This window comes from Lepisosteus oculatus, chromosome 8 (genome assembly GCF_040954835.1).
Source record: "Lepisosteus oculatus isolate fLepOcu1 chromosome 8, fLepOcu1.hap2, whole genome shotgun sequence".
Lineage (NCBI taxonomy): Eukaryota > Metazoa > Chordata > Actinopteri > Semionotiformes > Lepisosteidae > Lepisosteus > Lepisosteus oculatus.
The window spans coordinates 22,950,566-22,976,293 of record NC_090703.1 but is presented as its reverse complement, the minus strand read 5'-3'; the positions used below and the strand labels follow the sequence as shown (position 1 = coordinate 22,976,293).

Sequence of the window (25,728 nt, the reverse complement as noted above, 5' to 3'; positions counted from 1 at the left end):
GTAAGGATTTCAGTGGGTCACTTTTAACCCAAAGAGGGGTAATTAAGCATTAACAGACTTATTTTGGCCTCCTGCTATCTGCTATCTGCTATCATATTTCTTTTTCAGCTACAGTACTTCCATCTGTTTTGGCAGCACTGCAATCATACTTATCACATCAGACTCAGACTTATCAGGGCAGACCCAAAACTGATCCCTTAACCAACACAAAACTGTGTGGAATCTCAGAATCTGTCATTTCAGAAACTAACTAGCCATAAAGGCCCGAGACTGGAAATGATGAGCTGTGGTGAAGAAAATAAAATGTATTTTGCATCCTTAGTTCATAGTGAGGCAGTTGGGAAATTGTTCATTTTCCTCATGGAAATTGTTCATTTTCCTCTATAGGTCGAATAACATGGAGTGGAAACAGAGCAGAGAACTGTGGGAAGAGGCAGCCCAGGAGCAGTCAGTGGATGTCCTCAATAGTGGTTTTTTACTACCTAAATCATTATTTGACAAAATGTATGAGCATCAGAAAAAAGGACTGGCTTTCCTTTATGAAGCATACAAAAAAAATATAAAAGGTGTGATTTTAGCTGATGACCCCGGTTTGGGAAAAACTGTACAGATTGTTGTGTTTTTGGCCGGAATGAAAAACATGAAGCAAATTAGATCTGTCCTGCTTGTGATGCCCATCGGACTGCTGGAGAACTGGATTGAAGAGTTAACAAAATGGACACCGGATATAAATTTCTTTACCTTTCATACCACAAACAAACATCGAGTAAGGAATTTGAACGAAGTGAAGCAAACAGGAGATGTGCTCCTAACCACATACAAAATGTTACTTACTAACTTGCCGACATTCTCCACCAATAACGAAGAAGCATTTGTTTGGGACTGTGTGATTTTTGATGAAGCTCATGAGATCAAAAACCGATCTAGCAAGAGCTTTAAAGCAGCTGATGTGATCCCAGCAAAGACCCGGTTTCTGCTCTCTAGTGCACCAGTACAGAACAACCTCCAAGAGCTGTGGTCTTTGACCCACCTTGCCTGCCAGGGAAGTCTCCTTGGTACATACCCAAGCTTTAAAAAGTTGTATGAGAATCCAATAATGAGAGGAAGGGAGAAGCATGCCAGTCCCTCAGAGAAAGCATTGGGCCTGAAGACATCAGAGAGCTTGACAGAAGTGATAAAGCCCTACTACTTTAGGAGAACAAAAGAAGACATACAGAGAGAAAGCAAAGAGCAAGAGCCAGAAAAAGAGGATCAGGTTGCTACTGATTCTGTCAAGATGGCCCAGATGTCCAAGAAGAATGATCTTGTGGTGTGGGTTTATCTCAGCCCCTTACAAGAGAGACTGTACAAAAAGTTCATTTCTACTAGATGTCTTGCTGACTTTAAGTTAACTGACAGCGATAGTCTGATGAAAATCTGTAATCATCCTAGATTGCTTACTGTCAGAGAATACAGTGAGTTGCTTGACTGGGATGAGTTGGGTTTAGATCTTTCACATAGCGAATTTATCGAGGACTTTAATGAGAATAACATGTTTCGGCTTCCAAGTGAAAATCTTATTCAAGAATCAGGAAAGATAGCATTCCTTGTGCCTTTACTTGAAAGGCTCAGAGAGGAGGGTAATCGAGTTCTTGTCTTCTCTCAGTCTGTAAAAATGCTGGGTATTATTGAGCGCATTTTGGAAGAAAGAGAATTTAAGTTGCTGCGAGTAGATGGGACAGTATTTTCTGCTGCCGAGCGTCACCACCGTGTCACGTTGTTTCAGACACAGAGCCAGTATACAGTCTTCTTACTGACAACTAAAGTAGGAGGAGTAGGGTTCAATCTAACAGCTGCCAATCGGGTGGTCATTGTTGATCCATCCTGGAATCCTGCCACAGACAGTCAAGTTTTAGACAGAATGTACAGAATTGGACAGCAGAAAGATGTGATAGTTTACAGACTGATTACCTGTGGGACGATCGAGGAAAACAAATACCGCAGTCAGATTTTCAAAAACTCGCTGTTCAGACAGGCAATGGGTGAGAATGGGAATTTTATCAAGTATTTCAACAAACAAGACATGAAACAGTGTTTTACATTAGGGGACACAAAATCTTCTTCCATACAACGTCTCTTCCAGACCCTGCACTGTGATCGGCAAGAGACAGACAAAACCTTGGGTGATCATTTAGCTTACCTGCACAGCCTGAAAATGTTTGGGATTTCGGATCACAACTTCTTTTTCTCAGCCTCCAGGAAAAATGATTTTAACAAAGAATCACTACAGAATACAGATCAACTTCAAGTGCAAAAACCCCAGGAGCAAAAGGAAGCAGAACTGCACAGCTTTTGTCACAAAACAGGGTTGAGTACAAAGAAGAAAAAAACAACAGAGAGAGAAAGATCTTCTTACTCCAGTGACAGTGACTCAGATCCCATAGAAGATGCAGAATTGAGAGATTCTCAACAAGGTACCAAACTTGAGAAAAAATGCAAAGTTTCAGCTCACGTCCACAGTGCTACCATGAGTCAAAAAGATCTCTCCATGAATGAAGACAATTTTCATACTGGGCACAAACTGACCACAAAATCCATTAACAAAGACAGAAACAATGTCTTTGCAATTGTTGACTTAACTGGAGATGAACCATCTGCTGTTGATAGGAGTGATGAAAGTGTAGAAACAGGTAGTGAAATTGCAACTAATCTGGAATTTCAGAAAGCCACCCATTTGTCTTTCAATGTGCCAGATTCTGATTTAATTATGACATCCACTCCAGCCCAACAATCAAAAAGGCTTGGTGCTGAGGACTGTGAGAAAACAAATCTAACAAAAGTGTTAGAAACTGACTCCATTAAACCTGTTGTCCAAAATGGAAATACTACAGGAAATGATGTGTCTATGCTGTCTGAGCAGTCAGGTCATCACACACCAGTACAATTGCCTATACTGTGTAATTATTCTAGGACTTCAAGTTCAATGTCATCTCTAATAGACAGTAACAATAAATCACCTTCTAATGAAACTGAAGCTGTTTCTTTACAGGACAAGCCATGCAGTGAAGGCAGGCCTGCATTGCCCATTTCTCCATGTGCTAAAAGCCCTGTATTCTTTGAAAATATAGCTGGACAGAAAGAGGTGACAACCCAGTATGCAAGGAAATTGCACTTTTATGAAGAATGTACAGGAGAACTAAATCCCACTGAACACAGTCTACCTTCTGACAAGGTAAAGAGAACTGAAAGCCACATACAACCTACTGTTAACCTTGAAGAACCTGAATTGTCAGGAGAGAAGAGGGACACTCTTTTATTGGATGAACTTCTGAATGATCCATTCCCTGTCTGTATGAACGAAAACGATCCATTGTTTGAATCATACTTGGAAAATGATGACCACAACTTAAGCACAGTATTAGCTTTATTAGAAAGACATATGATTTCTGAGAATGCCAATGTGACTAGTGGTGGAGGAACATCTCCTATACAGTCTACAGATAAAGAGGTACAGGAACAGGCCACAGATTATGGAGAAGACAGCTTTTTTCAGATCCTTCAATACCTTAATGAACCAACAGAGGCTGATGTGTCAAACAAAGGTTATGTGCCACCACTGTTTCCTGATGGTGTGGACTGGATGCCTGTGCCCTTTGAAAGTGCCTCAGTCAGTCACAACAATGGAAAAGACCTGGAAGCCAATGAACAAAAAGCAGGAAACACAGATGAGAAAAAAGAGAAAAATCCTGAAGCAGGATCTCCTCAGCTGAGAACTGTAGATGGAACCCTAATGGCAAAGGGAGCCAGTAATGAGAATGATCAGATAAGATGTGAAGGGGGCTGCATGGTCCGTGATCTCCCCAGCAAATTGTTAACTAGTAAAGACGATTCCAATAGTGATTGCAGCCACTCAAATACATGGAGTATGCAGGGCTCTTCCGATCAGGAATCTGAAAAGGTCATTGAAAAAACCCTTATAGATGTGCGTAAAGCTCTACTTAATCAAGCAGTCAAACTGGAAAGGAAAGGCAGACAGCAAGAAGCAGATATACTTTTAAAGCAAGTTTTAAAATTAAACGTAAAAGAAATAAACAGGGTCTAGTCTGATCTGAAGAAAAAAGGAAATTTACAAGCATTTCTGAGAGTACATATCGATTAGTGTTAGGGGTATCGCAGTATTTATATTTATATGTTAAGTCTAATAATTGTGGAATTGTTACATTCTTTTGGAATAAGGGAAGAGTTTCCCATTTTGTTTAGTATCAGTTTTTACAGAGGAATTCAGACCAGAGTAGGATCTTTCATGAGATAAAAAGGTACCCATGCTCTTTTCCATGTACAGTATTACCGTAGTTCTCAAACTGTGGTATGTGGAGCACCCCCAAGTGGTATGCCAGATGACCCTGGAAATTTGCTGTGTGCACTGGCAAATTGGGAATTGAAAATTGAATAATTAAACATTATGTAAATATTTCAGCTGTAATTTACTTAATCAGTTTCAGAAAGCTTGAGACTGTTTCTTATATTTTCTATTTTAATAAAATTAGTTTAATGTGTCAAATAAGCAGCCTTAAGTACTTGGCTACGTCGACACAGCTCGCCCTTTTACTTGAGTAGACACAAGGTCTACTATGTATATACCATTGTATAGGAACACGTGCTACGAACCTACAGTGAGTAACCAATTGTATTGAAAGAAGTTATCTTTAGCAAATAGGGAGGTATGAGGATGTGTGTGAATTTTGGAACACTGCCCATCTTGTAAGCACAGGAAAGCGTGATGGATAACGGACAAATATTTAAGGACAGTTCTAGGTTAATTATTTTGAGAAAAATACAATGAGCATCTCTGTGTGTTTCGTTCCCATGCCCATTAAAAAAAAACTTCTTTTAACTTCTGAGACGGACCCCTAACTGTCTTTTTTAAGGGGAAACGGGGAAACATTTCTCCAACAGCGCCACATTTGCCAACAGAACAATTGATCGAAAATGAATACCTCGCAAAAATAAAGTATTATATCATGGCTGAAAGGAATAGACACCGAGAGTACTGACCCCAGCTCTGATAGATCATGCACACCTGTTGAGAACAAGGAGGATTATACATGATCCAGTGTGGCTGGTAAAATTAGCCTACCTGGCTGATATATTCTCACATCTGAATGAGCTGCATATGGGACTGCAGGAGCTCTCTTTAACAATTTCTGATGTGTCTGACAAGATCACTGCTATGAAGAAAAAGCTGCAGCTTTTTGTTAATAAAAGCAATGCAAGTGATGTCTCTACTTTTCCAACTTTGCAGAACCATCTACACACACATATGGTGTGGCACTTGATGCTGCTGTTCACGATGTGAATGCAGTGCATCTCTTGTCATTGTAAGTACATTTCTCAGATTTTTTTCCAGTTGAGACCACACCAGAGTGGATCAGGAACCCCTTTACTGTTGATGTCATAGGAATACCCAAAGATCTGACCTGTGATGAACAAGAGAAGTTTCTCGAGTTATCATCTAATAAGACTTTGATGTCGGAATTGAAACGACATTAACTGTTAGATTTCTGGATCCAAAGACAAAGTGAATACCCAGCCCTCTTATTAAAGGCTGTGCGGTTTTTGATGCCTTTTGCCATTTTTTGTGAGAAAGGCTTCTCTGCTCTCACTGCAATCAAGACAAAGTACTGCAACAAAATGGATGCGGAGCCAGGTCTGCATTTAAAGCTCTCTGCCCTCATCTCTGGCATTGCAAGGCTTTGTTCGACTAAACAGGCACACCCCCTCACTGAAATGGTAAGTGCGCAGAGCTATTTTTATTATATGTGTGTGTGCGTGCTCATGTTGGTCGTTTTTCTCTGGTTCCTATGAGAAGATGACTTGTAGGTGGTACGTGGATGCTTTGGTTTGATCAGGGGTGGTACTTGGTCCAAAAAGTTTGAGAACCACTGCAGTATTGGATTGTAATTATCTGTAAATAATACTAGTAGATATGCTAGATTTTTTAAAGTTGTTCACTTAGTTATTGCATTGTTGCCTTACAATGTCTGAAAAATGGAGTGCATATTGACTAACATTTCTAATTCCCTGTGAAATAAAGTAGTAAGAGCATATTGGAGCTCTTAGCTGTTGTTCGGCAGAGAAACTACCTGAGGGGTAACAAGTTGTCAGATAAAATTTGCGGAGCTGAAATTGTGCCGGACTTTTAAATAATGCTCAAGGACTAGTGGGGGTGGATATCTGGAGCTGTAAATAAGCTGTCTTTGTTCTACAATATCTTTGCTTAATGCCTTATTCCACAAATATGTTAACTACTCCCTTGAAGTGGTATCAGTCCTCGGAAACGCTTCCTCCTTTGTGCTTGTTTTTGTGTAACTGCGAAAGTCCCAGCTTGTACTTTGAATTGACTACGGCTTTTGTGACTGAGCAATTCCTGTATGCATACATAATAAACTCACTGTGCCTTTCTCACAACGAACCTGATTGAGAGTGTTCATTTTCTACAATCTATCATCACAAACAGGATGCCCAAGTCTCCGCGTTCCCTGACAGCAGGAAAAGCAGTTCTAGCGTGCACTTAATCAGAGGTAAGTCCCAAAGTCTCTCATCTGCTGATTCAGAGGACAAGGTGCTTTTGCGGGATACCAGTGTGTGAGAGGTCCGTGGGTTTGGGTTTTCCCCGTTTGTCGGGAAGGGCTAGCTGGTAAGTAAAGAGGTTTCCCTTGAGCCGTGATGTGCGCCGGATGACTGGTTTTCCTGTACTGTAAGGCAAGTACAGAGGAGCAGGAGGCGTGATGACGAAGGCCGCGTCAGTATTATCTCCCCTGCTGCATGAGGTGTCTGACTGGGTGTCAGAGCGGCAGAAATTAGCTAAACATTAACAGAAATTAAGGGAAAATATAAGATGAGTGATGGACCATGGACAGAGGAAAAGTGTAAAAGAATGCATTCTGAATGGAAGTCTTCGGGCGACCAGAAATTGCAGTGGGCATTGATTTCAGGAAAACATCTGCGCTACCAAGAGGACATTAATAAGTTGATGGAGGTTGATAAAGTGAAAGGGTAAGGTGCAAGGTCTGAATGAGTTTAAGGATAAGGTGACTGAAATTTAGAAAATGACAAAGGGAGAAACCAGTAATGGCGCCTCACTGACTTCCTTGATCTCCCTTGTAATATGATGCAGCCATATCACTTTGGAACTCACAACTGGCAACCCACTGAAGCTAAGCAGGTGTGAGCCTGGTCAGTACCTGGATGAGAGACCACCTGGGAAAAACTAAGGTTGCTGCTAGAAGAGGTGTTAGTGGGGCCAGCAGAGGGGGCGCTCACCCTGTGGTCCATGTGGGTCCTAATGCCCCAGTACAGTGACGGGGACACTATACTGTAAACAGGCGCTGTCCTTCGGATGAGACCTAAAACCGAGGTCCTGCTTTGAGTGGTGTGTCCAGAAAAGCGCTATATAAGTATAAGCAATTAATAATAATATTATTATTATTATTATTATTATTATTATTATTATTATATGTAAATGATATTTTGATTGCTTCCCCTGATGAGGAAAGTCACAAGGCTGAGCTGCTCAAGATTCTAGACTTACTAGCTGCAGAGGGACATAAGGCTAGTTACGATAAAGCCCAGATTTGTTTGGATAACTGGGACAGAAAATCAGCCAACTGATTTTGGTCTATCTGGGACAGAAAATCAGCAAAGGGAAGAGGGGGCTGACTGAGGACTCAGCGCACACTATTCGTGGATTACTGGTGCCCACAACAGTAAAAGAACTAAGGTCTTTTCTAGGCTTGTGTAATTTCAGCCGAGCCTGGGTGGACTTGTTCTTGGAGGGAACCCAGCCTCTGACAGATTTGTTAAAGGGAAATGTACGTTGAAAAGATCATGTCTCTTTGCCTCCTGCTGTATTAACTGCTTTTGACAATCTGAAACAAGCAATGGGATGTTTCAGGCTGGAACCTTTTGCAGGCTCCAGCCTTGGGATTTCCTCAGATGGACCAAACATTTTTCCTGTATGTACGGTAACTGAAAGGAATGGGTTCTGGGCTGCGGTGCGGATGCAGTAACACGGAGCTAGCCACAGACCGGTCAGCTATTATTCAGGGCCCCTGGATGCTGTGGCCAAAGGGTGGGGGCCCTGCCTCAGGGCTGTGCAGGCTACGTGTTTAGCAGTTCAAGCTGTAAATAGCTTAGTTCTGGATCAGCAGCTGGTTATCCTCATAGAGTGCACACCCTGTTGTCACTGAACCAGGTGTCCCAAGTGAGCTTGGCCCGCTGGACTAAATGGCAGGTGGTATTAGAAGCGACTGACCTCGTTATTGAACGTGAGGGAGCCTTAAACCCCACTATCCGTAGGACACCCCTGAGTGATCCAGATGGTCCGAAGGTGTGGTGTGGGCTTCCCCACGGTCGCAGCAGACATTGTCTTGCGGTGCATGGCATGCCAAAAGAACCCTGACCAGCACAAAGTGCGCCTGCCCCTGCCAAGGTGCCCAGCGCCCATGCTCATTCAAATAGACTATGTAAGCCTGCCAATGTGCAGGGGCAAAACAGGGCTCTTGGTAATAGTGGACTCATTCTCGCGATGGGTGGAGGCCTCTCCAGTTTGACAAGCCATAGCCTCCATTACTGCCAAACACTTACTTATAGACATTATTCCCCGATGGGGCCTGCTCTGTCGGGACACATTTTAATGGAAAAGTTTGTCAAGCCGTGACTAAGGTTCTGAACATTAAGTGGGATTTCCGAAGCCCCTCATCATCCCCAATCTGTGGGGAAGGTCGAGCGAACCAATTGCACCCTGAAAGTCAGACTGACTAAGTATCAGGCTGATGGGACTCCATGGGTTGATGCCCTTTCCATGGTGTTATGTAGCCAACAGGTCAGAATAATTGGCACCACAGGTCTTAGCCCCTTTGAAGTAATTACTGGTTCGCTGATCTGGCCTCAGGTTCTCTAAGTTTACTCATTGACATTTTGTTGCATTTTTGCAGGTTACTAACTCAAGAGCAGATGCTAGCAGCCTGGGGATCACCCATCGAGGGGGGATGTGATACTGACGACAGACTCAGCCATCCGAGTTACAGGCTATGACTGGTGGGATCCACGCCTCACACTGTCGACGTTCCACAGCACCTGAAATCAGACTGGTACTATGTTGCTATTGCTATGCCTGTTATGTGTAACATAGTGTTAACGCTTTTTAAGCATTATTGTACGTATCTGCTGTAAATAATAATCAAAGCTCTTGCTGGGAATCTATGTGCGGGGGGGGGAGGGGCTTCCTATGGGAGTCATTCCTTTTAATAAAAATGATTATTTGGGTTTAATATAATGGCGGAACCAGATGCCGCAGGAGGTGACATTTAACAGTCAACATATAATTTCACTGACTTTATGATCTCATGAAACATTACATCTACCAATTTCTCTGGGTACTATGCCCCACAGTATAATAAAAGCCAGTGCTAATTAAACTCTCCCGGCATGTACCGGGGTGGCTCTGTTTTAACCCAAATGAAACTGGGCCCATCATAGGGTATAGCTCATGTTATTACTTTACCACCCAAAAAGGTAACAATCTGGGTGGAGCATTTGGTTTTTGGGTCAAAGGCTACATAGAAAGGGCCCTGCAAAAACTGGACAGACGGGCCACTACCTAATGGCACCTACTTATTATGCAGGAAGAACGCCTACCCGTGGCTACCTACGGAGTGGTCTGGCTCATGCTACCTAGGGTGCGTGGTCCCTCATATATGGGTGCAGCCCCTTTAGGCCTGGAGAAAAAGTTTAAAGAAAAATCACTGAGACTTGTTTTTACTATAGTGTTTCCTCCGTATGGTACCGGTAAATTAACTCAAGAATCCATTAACATGGAGAGAATCTCTTTGGAGAGAATAGCAAATGAGACTTTGGCCGGTATAAAGGCCGTCAATGATGAAATGGTTGCCCTGAGGACGGTTGCTATGCATAACTGCCTGGCTTTAGATTATTTGTTAGCAATCCAAGGTGGGACATGTGCAGTAATATGCTTTGAATGTTGTACCTATATTCCTGGCAATTCTGAGCATATTGGCGACCTAGCTCAACATTTATATAACGAAGGGCAAAAATGATCAGAATTACAATCCAGATGATTGAGGAATCACTGTCTGGTTACAATCAGTATTTAGGTCTTGGGGTTTGGGACACAAGTGCAATATATATTCATTAGCTTGTTTTTATTGATTATCTGCATTCTGCTCTGTGTTTGTTTAAAATCAATTTGTACTACACCTTGTTACTGGGTCTCTTCTACCGTACTACCCCTAATTAGATGGGCCGGGAGAGGCAACAACTTCAGCCCCACAGATGTATGAAAACAACATAAAGGCAGTTGACGTTCATAATAATATGTGGTAATGAGAAACCACATGTTTCATGTAGTTTCTAAGGGGGGATTGAAAGGAAAAGGTTAAGAGCATATTGGAGCTCTTAGCTGTTGTTGGGCATAGAAACTGCCTGAGGAGTAACAGAAGTTGTTGGATAAGATTTTTGGAGCTGAAATTGTGCCGGACTTAAAAATAATGTTCAAGGACTAATGGGGGGTGGATATCTGGAGCTGTAAATAAGCTGTCTTTGTTCTGCAATATCTTTTCTTAATGCCTTATTGCACAAATATGTTAACTACTCCCTTGAAGTGGTATCACTCCTCGGGGAAACGCTTCCTCCTTTGTGCTTGTTTTTGTGTAACTGCTTGACTATATAAAGGAGAAAGTCCCAGCTTGTACTTTGAATTGACTACGGCTTTTGTGGCTGAGCAATTCCTGTATGCATACATAATAAACTCACTGTGCCTTTCTCACAACAAACCTGATTGAGAGTGTTCATTTTCTACACTTGTTTTAGTGATTAGCAGAGTAAGTTATGTCATATTTATGTCACGCCCAATGTGTTTTTTAACAACCATAGAAGTTATTCACAAAGATCTTGAAGGTGAGAAGAGCCCAGAGATTGATGTTACCATCGATTGCATGAATAGCATTGAAAACTCCACTCCAGAGCTAAAGCAACCCCCAGTAGCTTCCAAAGGCTTCTCAGGTATAACATTATACAGTTGTTGAACAGTTTTTCATCTGCAATAAAAAGCAGTCTTATGAAACAAGGAACGATCAGCAAAAGCTAAAAAATAAGAAAGTTTGCAGAGATTAGAAGAGAAGCTAGCAGCTTTTATGGATCTGGAAAGTTAGTCCAGTGTATAAACATGTTAGTGAACACAGCAGAAAGAGAACAGAATGGGTCAACTAGAAAATCATTTAAAACTGGAGTATGTTCTCCAGTAGACAGGCGAGACATACTTTGGTGGATAATTCATTAGGATTGTCCTGCTCACCTTTAGTGTTCACACTGTGCCTTTAGAAAACATGACCCTTTCCCAATTCACAAACAAATGGAGCTCAGTGACCCACCTGTCAGGAAAGAGGGAACAACATGCAAGAACAGGGTTGCAGCTTTAGGTGACTTGAAGTGTCTCTTAGATTTCAGATCAATTTTGTGACACTTGGAAGGGTAAACACTTCAAACTTCAAAGGAGAGAGGGTGTTAGCTGAGGTCTGGGGTGTCCCTTGAGCAGAAACAATTGTAAAGTTTATCTTAGTATACCTAGGTAAGTTGTGGATTAATGATTGGCAAGGAGTAGCACAGAAAGACACAATATAAGATCACATTAAGAGCACAACGAGGAAGAAGGAAACCAGGAGGGCAAGGAGAAGAGAGAGGATTCCGGAACGGTTGGGACTTGAAGCTTGTGCCAGGCAAGAGTCCCTACTTCTTGATCATCCAAACCAAACCTGACTGGAGCTAAGTCTTTGAACCTTGTTAGAGCATGCTATTCTGTGTTTTTAGGGAACTTCAGTTTCCTGGATAAAAGATACCTTAGTTAGAACCATCTTTCTAATGCATAGGGTGCATTTTATGGACAGGGATATAGGCTCCCATTTATCTTGTGGCATCTGGGGTGCAGAAAAATAGATTTAACTGTAGGTTGCATTGTTTGTAAATACTGTACATAAAGTAACTTGTGTGTTGTATGTTTTGTTGTGTGTAGTGTAGTTTGTGTCTTGTCATTGTAACAAACATTTGGTTAACCAAGTGTGCCTGGATTATTATTCCTCTCAACAAAGCTGTGCCAGAGAACAAAGAATTCATGCGCCTCTAATTATACCAGCCACTCAGGTATATTGCTAGAAATCACTTACAAGTCAGGGGTTATGAATGATTTTCTCACTTATTGGCTAAACCGCTCTGTCAATTCCTGATTATTACCAGTTTTGTAACAGCACCTTCCTTTTCCTCATTGTCGCCAGGCCCCCACAATTCCCCTGGTGCAACAGAACCCAAGTTGCAATCTGGCATGGTATCAGAAGCTGTCACAGCATGCCCTTCACTGCTGACATTGTTTGAGTCCCCAAGTCCCTGGCTCCCTGCATGTTTGCATTCTCCAACATGTTTGAACAGCTTATTTCACTTAGTGGAAGACCAGAGCCCTTGTCATTTGCTACTGGTCCTGAGAACATATGGCCCAGTGAATGTAGTGGTGCAGGAGGCAGAGGGTTAAATTCGATTATGTGGTACAAATTTAGAACTTGCTAGAGAAGGGAAAAAGAGGACTGAGATACCCTGGGTGTCACAACATCAGTCAGAGAAGATCAGAGGTCAAATCAAATAAACTGGAAGATTGCCAAATATGGATTTAATTATCTTACCTATCTTAAGAAATACAGCTTTAGCAGGGCTTCAGGTAAGCACGAAATGTATTTAAGCTGTAAAGGTATTAAATGTATTAATAAATGTGTTAAAGAAATGCTCAATTTATGATGTATTACAAAATACAGATTTAGCAAAACAGGTAATCAAGAGATCTATTATGCTAGCAGCCATATCACACTGCAACTCACAACTGGCAACCCACTGAAGCTCAGCAGCTGTGAGCCTGGTCAGTACCTGGATGAGAGACCTCCTGGGAAAAGCTAAGGTTGCTGCTGGAAGAGGTGTTAGTGGGGCCAGCAGGGGGTGCTCACCCTGCAGTCTGTGTGGATCCTAATGGCCCACTATAGTGACAGGGATACTATACTGTAAAAAGGTGCTGTCCTTTGGATGAAATGTAAAATGAAGGTCCTGACTCTCTGTGGTCATTAAAAATCCTAGGGTGTTTCTCGAAAAAAAAGACTAGGGGTGTAAGGCAGGTGTCCTAGCCAAATTTTCCTTACCAATCATGGCCTCCTAATAATCCCCATATATCAATTGGCTTCATCATTTTGTTCTTCTCCCCACTAATAGCTGATGTGTGGGGAGCATTCCAGGTGGATGCTGCACATTGGTGGAGGGGAGTCCCCATTACCTGTAAAACGCTTTGAGTGGAGTGTCCAGAAGAGTGCTATATACAGTAAGTGTAAGCAATTATTATTATTATTATTATTATTATTATTATTATTATTATTATTATTATTATTATTAAAATTGCACAAAACTTGTCTTCTGTTGCTATCATGCTGGGTTATAATCTCTCCAGGAGAAGCTAGGATGGTGAAAGTCAGTTAGGCTGCCTCTACAACAGCTGCAGCAAATACAAGTTAAGGTTTTCCTACATCCTGGAGATTTTTTTCCCGACTGCATGAACCAAACAGAAAATCTGAACCCTGCGACTCTAGCCTGAGGCCTGTGAACAGAGCTCCACCTCTGTTCAACAGGGCCACTCCAAACTCTCCCTGTGCACACAGCAGACTGTGGAGACTGACAAACTGGTAGATAATCAAGCCTGCTTTCTTTGCAGGATACAACGCAAATTGTATTCCAGGAAAACTAACTGAACTGAGAACAGGATTTGATTAGAATGATGATTTCAGTATGCAATACAAGTTCACAGTATGTTCATCTGTCCAAAATCTTTGCAATTAACTTTTTATAAGTTTGTTTTTATTAAGTTTGTTTTAATTTTAGACTAGGTCTTGAAATAAGAATATGAAATATTCTTATATTTCATAAGAATATTTGAATATGTTAGAATATTGTTCTAACATAATATGTTAGAAGAGATGTTCTCTCTTCTAACATCTGTCCCTATGTTAGAAGAGAGAACAGGGACAGAGGTTGGATATCGTTTTGTAGATAAAATTGGTGTTTAGAACTGCATAAAGCTTTTACCGTATTCCTGTTTAAAGAGGCTGTTGCATTAAAGAACTTATCCTTATGGAGAGTTTCTTGAGAGACGTCTCCTGTGCATGTAAATAAAGTGTGCTTCTCATAACTCCAGGTAAGACTTTTCCGCAACTATTCGGCATCAATGAATAGGATACTGCTGCAAGTACTCCCTGAAATATGAGACACAAGTAGAGCATGCTTAACTTCAAGACTCTTATAGGTACGTCTGATTATTGGGGAATTTAAATTTAAATTTAAAGTAAAGACAAAACAGAGACCGGAGAGTCTTAGCAACCAGTAGTTAATCTTGCTCACTGACTCTCTGGGAATAAGCACATCCTTGCAGAAAGATCTGTTAGGAATCAGACATGCAGATATTTTCTGTTGTGTACACAGCTTTGCTTTCACACAAGTGCCATACACACCTTCTGGCTGATAAGAAAACTTTGAAGGGGTGAGGGTTAGGGTATTAGGTGTTAGGGTCTGGGATGTATTCAGCATACATCAAAATCAGCTTTTTACTTTTGGATATTTTTTGCCTATTCTGCAATCTGCTAAGAGCTTTGTGAGTTTGTCTTCCAAAAAGAAAAAAAAAAGATTTCTATACATAATCAGTATAACATCTAATAAAAATGGTACAGAACTCTAACTCCTAATCTCTCATAAAGCCAGTGAAACAAGGCAAAGGTTATATTTTCTGTGTTCCTAACAGAAGTGCAAAACACAGATGCAAAAAAAGTTAATGTTTAATGTTTTTTAAAAAGATAAAAGGATGGGCAAAGGTATTCACTTGGTATCTTTTTATATTTCAGTTTCACATACATTAAAAGCAATTTTTCTCACAGTTGTATATCATTTTATTGCTGAAAAGCTTGTAAATTAATTAAACAAATAATTTTTCAATTAAAAAATAGTCATTGTTAATTGACCAAAACACTTTCCATTGGTCAATGACTGGTATCTCAAAATATGGAGTCTATTTCGAATCTGGGAAAAGCACCTGGAATTTAGACTTATCTTCGTAATATTCAATATTCTTAATAATTGTGTTTCACATCATACACATTTCTTAGGTCACTGTCAGTTCTACCGAACATACAATTTTGTGCCATCTTTGGAAGAAGAAGGCAGCGTTGTCAACTCAAGCTTTAAGGTTGTGAAATACAATATTGATTAATACAGATACCTATGTACTCAATAAACCAATAACTCCTCAAGGTGTTGTAGACACGAACGTGTATAAACCCTAACTCACAATCATAATCATTTTATACAAAAAGAAAAAAACGTTTTAAAATAATACATAGCTCAGGGAAATTTTCCAAACAAAACGTCACAGCAAAGAATGATGAAAAAAGTGCATCGCCGGTGTCAAATGACTTCACCCCGGTCAGCTGTGATGATGTCGGCGGAGGAGGGGGCTGTGGAGCAGGAAGCGAGTCGTGTGTGTGAACTGCAAACATCCAGCGCAGAGACTGAGACTCTCCGTGCCACGATGTAGCCGCAAATAGGCAGCACGCAATCTGACATATTTAATGTTTGGACACAGTCGGCGTCTGACACTGCGGATATTGTAGTTAAGAGCGAAGAGGAAGAATGAAGGTGGTGAAGGGCTGCGGTATGCGGTCTTCGGTGGGCTTCTTGTCCCGGAGGAAGATCAACGGCCACCCTCTGATGAAGGACGAATTTCAGAGGCGACGACTGGCAGGCTGCACCAGTCTGTACAAGAAGGATCTGCTGGGACATTTTGGATGTGTCAATGCAATAGAGTTTTCTAACAATGGAGGGGAATGGCTGGTGTCCGGTATGTAGGCATGTCTTCCGTTTCCTCTCTCTCCTTGTCATATCATTATGGTTATCTTTATTAGTAGTATTTGACTGCAACCCATGTCTACAGTTTCGTCATCTTAGGATATAATCATGCTAATAGGCATATTTTGTTTTTCGGGTCGTCTCATTTGAAGACTAAAGGCATGCAACAGTGCATATCTTTATGTAAATATTATTTACAGGACAAGCTACGTCATCTGTGCATTCACTAGCTAGTGTTAAGCAATGTTAGTATGTAGACATTTTATCTTTGATCATTTATTTTTTTTTTATTTGGAATTGCTTTTAACACAGATCAATTCACATCAGAATATGAAGTTTTCCCTACAACTGAATAAAACTGAAACTGACTGAAGCATAAATATAAAATTTGGGTCAAAATATACAGTAATTCTATTTTTAAATTTCCATTGGTTTGTTGATCATGCCTAGTTTATATTTCCTATGTAACACCGTACTTCAAATGGAGAAAAATAATACGGTGATCAGTTCTCAACTGGTTAGGAGTTTAAGACGTTTTTGAGAAGTGCTCAGAAACGCGAAAGTTTATTTTGAACGGACGTGCAGTGCAGAGGTGCCCAAAAGCTTCTGAAGTTCGATGTTTCGTTTTAGCCTGTGTTGAAAACAAAGATGTCTGAATGCGTTAACCTCTAATAAGTAGTTAAAATGTTGACAGATTTATATTAATTTACAGCTATTAAAAACAGCATAATAAACTCAACGTATCTCTGACGTAAGTGGGTTTTAAAAGTTATGCGTTATGTAAAAGTGCTCTTGAAGCTCGTCTTAGCAAGCGTTGCATTACTTTTTTAAGTTCTGTGTGAATACCACTGAGATGACTGGTCATGCTATTATTCGTGTCTTTCCGTAAACATTCAGTATGCCACAACAAGTTCTAATTATTGGGGGCCTTAAAGCAACCTATTTCCTTCGCCACAATCTCGAGTGGGGTTCTGTGGACAGGTGCTGAAGTAAAACCCCAGGCTTCAAAACATCGGGAAAGGCCCCACACCACCAGATACAGGTTGAACAATCGAGTACCTATTTAAAGATGACAGACTGAACAAGTAGGATAGAAAAACCTGACATAGTCGATTGCCGTCCTGTGACAAGTAGATGCTGTATGTGTAGTTTTAAATTACACAAATTACACATTTGGTGAATCCACATAACGTTGTAACTATTCGGAGCGCTTGTGATTTTATAACACTGACGCAGTTACAAAATATTAGTGATCCGGATGTTTTATTCTGGTTGTTGCGGTGGGTCTTGAGAATTGGCTTTTTGTTGAATTTCCATCCCGTTTCTCATCAGGTATTGCAGTAACTCTAAAATACAACCTTTTGACAACATGCGGCAAGTCCTTCAACTGGAAATAAGCAATGGAAAGATTAACGTCTTTGTAGATATAAATAATAAATAGGTATAAATAAAGCAAAATGAAAACTAAAAGTTGACTTACTGTAATTATTAGTAACAACACAGTTTCAACAGTAGTAAAGTCCAGTTTGCCTTTCACTGCTGCTAGGAATTCGTTTGTTTTAATTTCCCATATGAAGACTATTATTGGTGGTCCTAATTATTTTTCATCCCAGAGTGACCATTGCTAATTACGTGCCTTAGGATTATTGGACTTGATTTTGATACCCCGCGAGGATTTAGTCACATTTCTCACAGACACAACACGCATACACTCACACCAGGACCAGTTTTCCCACGAGCCAGTTAACCTACCAGTATGTCTTTGGACTGTGGGAAGAAACTGGAGCACCCAGAGGAAACCCGCATGAACTTGGCGAGAACATGCTGTACAAACTCCCGCAAACAGGACTCCATGTCCAAAATTGACCCCACCATGCCTCCCATTTAGAGATTCTATGAAATGAAAATGCCAGGGCTCTATAGCTCCCAAGATACAAAACTCGGCATTCCTAACTTTATAGAATCGGTTAATTTAATAAATTCAACAAACCCCACATGTTGCAGTTCCTTACAGATTCTTGATTTAAAGTAGATCTAAATGGATTGGTCTATTGTGGCTCTTCAAGGCCACCTTCCCTGTTCTAACATCTCCCACAATAATAATTCTAAGATGTTATCTGTGGATGCAGAGGATTGTTCTTCCAGGTCATCTGGGATTGCCAGTAGATGTTAGTTTTATTTTCTGGCCTTCTATAGCATTCATCCTGCTGTTCTTTTGGAACTTCCTGAATAACTACCACTAATGTAATAAGGCAATGTGCAAACTCTGCCCTGTTTCACCACTTTGTTTCCAGCTCTTCAGTTATTATGCACCTTTGGCACCTTATTGAAAATAATCCATACAGTTTTAGCATAGCAATGTAAATTAATATATACAGTATATTTACTATCATAAAGACCAGTTTACCAAGCATAGTTTAATACACTCCTTAATATACTGTAATTCTACCATGGTATGTAAAAAATAATCTTGCAATTCAGCTACCGATTTAATTTGTTTTCTGAAGCTTTCATTAACCAGTTGGGGTTTACCATTTACAGACAGTTTCCAATCGTCTTCACAAAAAGTGCTATTTTAATATGATCCTATGTTTGCTTTTTTGGTATCAGTATTGGCCCAAGAAAAACAGTGACATGTGACTATCCTATATGTGTTTGAGAGGTTAAGGCATTCCACCACAGAAAACATAATAAAAGGATCCACAAAATTCAAAATAAAAGCCTGAAAACTTCAACACAAGGTTTAAGGCACTAAAATAAGATTTGTTTGGACAAACAACCTTATTTGACTTGGCACTCGAGAACTTGTTGGAATGGATATTCTGTTTGGACATTCACTCCAGAACTTCAAGCAACGGGTTTTGTTTCTACAAACCTGAAGAATTACTTTTTGTCAAAAACACTCTAAAAAGTGACTTTTATTCATTTAAACTTTGGTTACAGAACCAAAGCCTTTATCTAAAAATGGAATAGCACAGTTTTAATTTGTTACCACTCCATTCGATAAAAGACATGCTGTACATTTGGTGTGCTATACATAGAATTGCAAATAAAACCGTTTGCCAAATTTTAAAAAATAAATATTCATTACTTCCTCACAAGAAGTCTTCTGTCAGTGCCGTTGCTTTTACATTCTTGAAGAAAGAAAACTAAAAAATGTCTGACAGAGTGTGTTCAAAATCATTGTATACTCCTGTTGAAGTGACACTGTTAAAAAATCCCACAACAGTTGTGGTAAAATGGAATATTTGCATTGAGGTCTGACTTTTTTCAAAGTCATACTCATGATTTACTGGGGATTTGCATACAAAATCAGTTTGATGTTTGGATGCGATCCCAATGTTATCAGTTCCAATACACATTTTCTCCTTAGGGTCACTGTTACCTTTTGGGGGTAAGGAAGATTAAGAAAGGCTTTTTTTCCCTAGATTCAAAACACATTCAAGACTTCACATTTAATTTTATAGCAATGTGAATATTATTGGGAGCAGGACTTGTGAGTATAATGTCAAATACAGAAGTCTGGGAATCAGTGGAGCTCACACCCAGTTCTCCTTGTGTGTTGCTATACTTACTGTATGCTGTCTTCTTGGTAAGAGAACTGTCCTACTGACTGTCATGATTGATGGGTTGATGTGTTTTTGTCCTCTCTCAGGAGGAGATGACCGGAGAGTGTTGCTCTGGCACATGGAGAAGGCCATCCACTCGCGGGCCAAACCAGTCAAGCTGAAGGGAGAGCACCTGTCCAACATCTTCTGCTTGGCCTTTGACAGCACCAATAAAAGGGTCTTCTCCGGAGGTAAGATTCCACTCGGTGTCATGTCCTCACTGCAGGAAAACGTAACAGTTTTGTGGCCTTGTGGTCAAGTCTAGTCCTGCAGATCCACAGTGCTGAAGATTTTTAGCACCTACATTAATAAAGGCTTGAGAAGTAGACAGATAGCTGATTAGGTAGTTTAAGAAAATGACAACTGACAGGTTACCACTAACCTGCTGTTGCCCCTTTTGTCCAGTGATGGTTAACTCCAGACTCCCAAGATGTGTTTGAGCAATATGGTGTTTTTTTTGTTCTAAACCCCAATACCACCTCCTGTTATTTCTTTCAAGCATATTTTGTACCACCTAGACTAAAAATCTAATTTTGAAACGCTAGAAAAAAACATGCTGTCACCTGCTTATTTCACTCGGAGACACAGGCTTAACCCGAAGATCCTCCTGGCTGTTGATAGGACTCTAGCTCCTTTGTTTTTTCTGGCATCCCTGGTGATTTAGAGAAAGAAAGCATATTATTAGAAAAATATGCTGCCTGTACTGCTGAAATCAATTCATAATTCAAATATTTCTGTATATGTGTATGATCTTTGAATGTTTAGTCCTTTGTTCACATATATCCTTGTAGAGAAAGCAGCAGGGATGGGTACTGATGGGGATCAATCAGTTTTTCATTTTTTGAGTTCTTGGTTCTGTTAATCTGTATCTGAAAAAAAAATATTGTTTTTTTCTATGAGACATAAAATAGGATCTATTCGTAAACATTAGATAGAGCTAGATCATTTCTGTACTAAACTGCAGTGGCAATACAACTGTTTAAGATAAACAGATTGAATTTAGATTACAGTTCTTTTTTTCTTCTTTCAGGGAATGACGAACAGGTCATCCTCCATGATGTGGAGAGGTAAGATCTCATACTGATGTTTGTTCAACTTAAGATTATCAGTCTTTATATCAGCAATTACTCTGAGATAGCAGAGCAGTTGCTGATTTTCTAAATATTTGTGTGCTTATGGTTCAGACTTCAGGTGCCCTACTTCCTGCTTGGATTTAACTTAAAATCTGTTGTGTTTCTGAATACAAAGAGCGTTATAACTGGAATAATGGATGGGCAGCTTTAGCTTTTGATGAATAGTGTTTAATCAATCCAGATCACTTCAGTTACTGAACTGAACACCTCATTTGCATAATTTAACTATACTGGGATGGGAACTGCCCATCTCTGACCTGATGAATATTACCTTTTACTGGCTTTAAGTTAAATATATCCTACAGTGGTTATAATTCAGGACAACAGATGGACTTTTACATGTAAAATAAACATGTCAGGGGTTGGTTTTTCCACACATGTTATTTTAAAAATAAATCTTTTTTTTTCTTATGTCTATGAGTAATATTGAGATATCTCAAGTGGTCTTGTCTTTTTGAGCCTTGCACTGTAACTGTTCTTCTTTCTGGATTTGATAACATTTTAACTGCACCCCATAAATTCATATGGGATTGTTGGCTAATTTCACATTTTGATGAATAGGCAAACTGCCAGTTGGGAAGGGGCCAACAATTTGCTACATGTTAATGGTTTTACAAAAAGATGACTTATTGCTTTTCCATGTACTCTGTATTACAGAGTTATTGGACCAAGAGTTCAAGTAACAAAAGTCAGGTGTTCAGGATATTTTTAATGTGGTGTCTGCCTAAATTGACTTCAGAGTCAAAGGCACTTCTCATCATTTTAAGAATCCTTTTCCAGTTCTCAAACAGAGCAGTACATCCAGCAAAAAAAGGTTGGTCGTTGAGATATATTTTTGTTATCTTTCATTTTGTGTCATCTTGGAGTTGTGTAGGACTGAGGTCAGGACTCTGAACGGGTCAAGACATGTTTAAGGTTTCATTTTCCTTGAAGCACTGGGCTGCACACTCAGCTTTTCTGTGCAGCTCTGAACTGCTCCAGCCAGGGCAAGCCCTAACTTAAGGTAACTAATGTAACGTTAGCTAGTTTTATTTTTTTTTACCTTGACTTGTGTATAGAGGGATAGATGGTGATCACTAAAGAAGATTAGACGTGTTTGAACCATTGGCAGCAACTTTTTTTCGGCACGTTTTGCAAATTGGATATCTGGCGCCTTCTACTACCCCCTGATCATTTTTTAGATATCCAAAATGCTCCCACACTGCTGATTTAAGGCGCTTTTTTGGTGGATACAATGCTGAGATGTCATATCCTTCTGTCATTTTCACAGCACGTCTGCTCTCTGTAGCCTTACTAAGGTGTTGTTGGACGTCAGCTGAGCTGTAATTGGTGCTCGCCACCAGTCCATCCACTGGCCCTAGCGTTAAAGTAAATACACTTTTTATTTACACACAAGTGACAAAGTTCCAAGTGAGGAGAGGGACGGTCTGGGACTGACCCCTCTGAATATTTCCTTTCTCCATCATATTTATGTTTTTAATATAAAGTAGGTTACATGTTTTATTTCCAGGACCAAAAGAATGTTATGGGAAAAAAAAAACAATAAAATGTTTAATTATGCCATGCTTTGTGTCTTTTTTCCCTCCATAGTGTCTCAGAATAAATTACCTGAAAAGAAAAAGTAATACGTGATTATTTCCTGAGAATATAATCGTACCACCAAAATCTCACACTGTGACATCCCTAATCCCCCACAGTTCAAGTTCCAGGATTTCTCTAATTTCCAGTGGCCTCCAATCCTTCTGCTGGACATCCTTGTGCTTGGATTTGTTTATGCTCTGCTGGCAGCCCTCAAGACTCCAGGGTGATGCCACATATTTTACTGTTCACTTTCTCTGGTTTCGGCATAGAATTTGGCCTGCCTGTTAGGTCTGGTCCTCACAATGATCCTGTAGCATTCTGGCCATCAGATCTACCTTTCCATGTGGGATCAGCCAGGGAGCATAGACTCCTGACACATAAGTTCAGGGAGTTTTTAACAAGAGATTTTGATAGTGAAATGTATGTATCTATGTGTACAAAATGTGATTAGACATTAAAAGTGATTAGCAAAGATCTTGCATCTGTTGATGAAATGAATTGAATCAATATGTGAGTCATGTGCTTTTGCTGTTAACAACAAAACTTAAAGTTGTGAAGTCTGTTTATGCAGCCTTACCTGGAGCAGCAGGGTGTTTAATTTCAGCTGTCAAAGCTGAATATTCAGTTTTCATCTAACATGTAGCATAACTGTCAGATATGACATCTGGCAGACTTAATTCTGTGCTAAACAGAAATCATACCAAACTGCTCTTCTGAGCACATTATGTCATTGTTTAAGTGGTGTGCATTCCAAAATGTCTCCATGATGCCACACTGCCTCTCAATATAGGTTTCCTGTGACACAGAAGGTGTTTTCTGCCAGCATAAGAAGGGGAGGTCATTACACTGACTCATGCTGTCACTTAAGACTAATGACTTATTGTCTGATGCTTTTATCCGAAGTAACTTACACTGGCACTCATTTATACAGCTGTCTATTTTACTGAGACAATTCAGGTGAAGTACCATGCTAAAGGGTACAACAGCAATGTCTCATCTGGGATTTGAACCCTCAAGTTTGTACTGGCGTTTCCATTATCCAAAAAACTGCTTCACGCTACAAGCCCATAACAGTATCGGTTGACACATTAACATGTAGAAAAAACTATAGACTAAGAACAACATAGGACAAAGAAAGACTCATAAATTGAGGCAACCATGTTCCACATTCATAATTTTAATCTTGAGCCTCCTGTCCTTTTTTGTTAAATACTGTTTAGCATGTTTTTGCTAGGGGCATAGATGTAACTGTGTAAAATAGATTAGAAAATATAGGTAGCCAATCTAGACAATGCATTGCAAAGTATGTATGGATATTAGAAATTTCCCAGGATGTACTGACTGAAGGCATATTTTGTAGTTGAGTGTGGTATTATGAAAATGTTTTGAAGTGGCAACCCACTGAAGCTAAGCAGAAGAGATTCTGGCCTGTACCTGGATGGGAGACCTCCTGGGAAAGCTAAGTTTGCAGCTGGAATAGGTATTAGTAGGATCTGTTGGCAGCACTTACCCTCCGGTCCTTTGGATGAGACGTAAAGAGGTCCTTGCTCTCTGTAGTCATTAAAGATCTCAGGGTGTTTCTCAAAAAGAGTAGCGGTGTAACCCTAGTGTCAAGGCCACATTTCTTATTGGCCTTTACCAATCATGGCCTCCTAATAATCCCCATCTATGAATTGGCTTCATGGCTCTGTTTTCCTCCCCACTAATAACTAATGTGTGATGAGCGTACTGGCGCACTATGGCTGCTGTCATGTCTTTGAGGTGGGGAAACATGTTGGTGCTGGTGGAGGGGAGTCCCCATTGCCTGCAAAGTGCTATGAGTGGAGTGTCCAAAAAAGTGTAAGGATTACTGGAGAAAATGATTTAGACGTCAATGTAAAGTAATCTTTTTTGGTTCTTTATGTAGAGAATGTAAAGTTATTGCGCAAAGTAATAAATGACCACTTTAATATAATTTCATTTGCCCCTGATTCTTGCCATTTCCCTTAACACTTTTAAGATTGTTTCCTGTCATGAATTCTTGATTTGACAGCTCTGATTCCTGATGTCATCTTCTCCCACAGGGGTGATACTCTGAATGTGTTCCTCCATGATGACGCTGTGTATGGTCTGTCTGTCAGCCCAGTCAACGACAACGTGTTTGCCAGTTCCTCAGATGATGGACGCGTTCTGATCTGGGACACCCGCGAGCCACCTCATGGAGGTACTGTATGAACAGGCCTTCTTTCTGCCTTCAGCTCAGGCAAACATTTCCCTGCTTGAGTTTCGTGGACGGGATTCTGCTGAACAAGGTCATGGCCTTGGTCTCTCAATGCCATTCCTTAACTGACCCAATCACTGGACAGAAAAGACCATTCCCTGCCAAATCAGTCAATTAGTCAGTCTATTCATAAATAGCTCGTTTCAATACAAAGCATTCTTAGGGCTCTTTACTTAAATTATACATCAGATATGATTGATAAATTAAAAACCGTATAAAACACATATGTTTAAAGGTGAGATATAAAAAGCACTTCAGAATAAAAGCGAGTAAAAAGTATTTCAGAGATGAAGGGCCATTGCTAACAGTCCCCTAACATGCATTTTGAAGTTTTTCAAATGTCAAGGAGCCCAGAACCAGCGGTACAAAGTAAGTGAACTGGAACGTGTGGGAATAATAACTTTTAGGTACTCCGGCGACAATGCCTGATAGGTCAAGAAAAGAATTTTGAAGTCTGCCTGTAAGAGACTGGTAGACTGTGCAGGTCTTTTAGCACAGGAGAAATATGTTCAGTTTTTTTAGTCTTGGTCAGAGCTGATTGATATAAATTGGTCATGTTTCCTGATTGAAAAGTGATGAATGCAGTTGGCATAATACCATATACACAAATAGAATACATATATATATATTCGTATGAGCTTATCATGCAGAAGTTACATAGTCATATTGTCACATTCAGGTGCCTCAGCCAGTCGCGGCTGGCATCATCCAAATCGATAAAGTTGCCGGGGCATCTGAAGCGAGGGCAGGAGTATAGGATGTGATCAGCCGTCTGCTCCTTGCCATCGCCGCATTCACAAGTTGGGTCATCAGTGAGACCCCACTTGTGTAGGGTGGCCCGGAAACGGCCATTTCCGGTTCTTAGTCGGTTCAGCTTGACCCAGGCTTGTCTTGGTAGGTCAATTCCAGCAGGTTTGTCGGATACTTTGTCAATAAATTGATTCAGTCTGTGGTTGTTATTATTCCACTCATCTTGCCACTTTTTGTTTGCCCAATTACTGCCATTGTCGTTGTTTGCTTCTTTCATAAGTTGCCTCATTGTGTTAGAAGGTGAGTGTCCGTTTTCTAATTGGAGGATTGTGGTGTTCTGGTTGCAGATTGCATCGTGCAGCAGGTGGTTGGAGTCATCTGAGGCTTTCAGTGCAAGGTTGATGCAACTTGCTTCTCTGCGAAG

The 25,728-nt window shown here is 40.3% G+C and overlaps 2 protein-coding genes across 3 annotated transcripts in view; both read left to right on the top strand.

Moving 5' to 3' along the window:
* Nucleotides 1–502: 502 nt before the first annotated feature.
* Nucleotides 503–10,822, top strand: LOC138241036 (DNA excision repair protein ERCC-6-like). 2 transcript variants are annotated; one of them, XM_069193406.1, is made up of 2 exons: nt 503–5,769; nt 8,976–10,822. In XM_069193406.1, exon 1 carries the CDS (start codon nt 503–505, stop codon nt 4,079–4,081), a length of 3,579 nt encoding a protein of 1,192 aa, XP_069049507.1. In that variant the 3' UTR covers nt 4,082–5,769; nt 8,976–10,822. The 2 variants fall into 2 exon arrangements, 1 of the variants encoding a protein (XP_069049507.1); XR_011190245.1 differs by lacking the exon at nt 503–5,769 and adding an exon at nt 6,439–6,560.
* A 4,743-nt stretch (nt 10,823–15,565) lies between these two features.
* The window catches only part of dcaf5 (ddb1 and cul4 associated factor 5), a 34,838-nt gene continuing 24,675 nt past the window's right edge, over nt 15,566–25,728 (top strand). Inside the window, exons 1-4 of the mRNA XM_006632708.3 lie at nt 15,566–15,964; nt 19,628–19,771; nt 20,611–20,647; nt 24,358–24,497. Coding sequence (XP_006632771.1) covers nt 15,757–15,964; nt 19,628–19,771; nt 20,611–20,647; nt 24,358–24,497 — 529 coding nt within the window. The 5' untranslated portion in view covers nt 15,566–15,756. The remainder of the gene's footprint in view (nt 15,965–19,627; nt 19,772–20,610; nt 20,648–24,357; nt 24,498–25,728) is intronic.

Coding starts and splice junctions, on each gene's coding strand:
- LOC138241036 (XM_069193406.1), top strand. CDS start 503: ATGTATGAGCATCAGAAAAAAGGACTGGCTTTCCTTTATGAAGCATAC.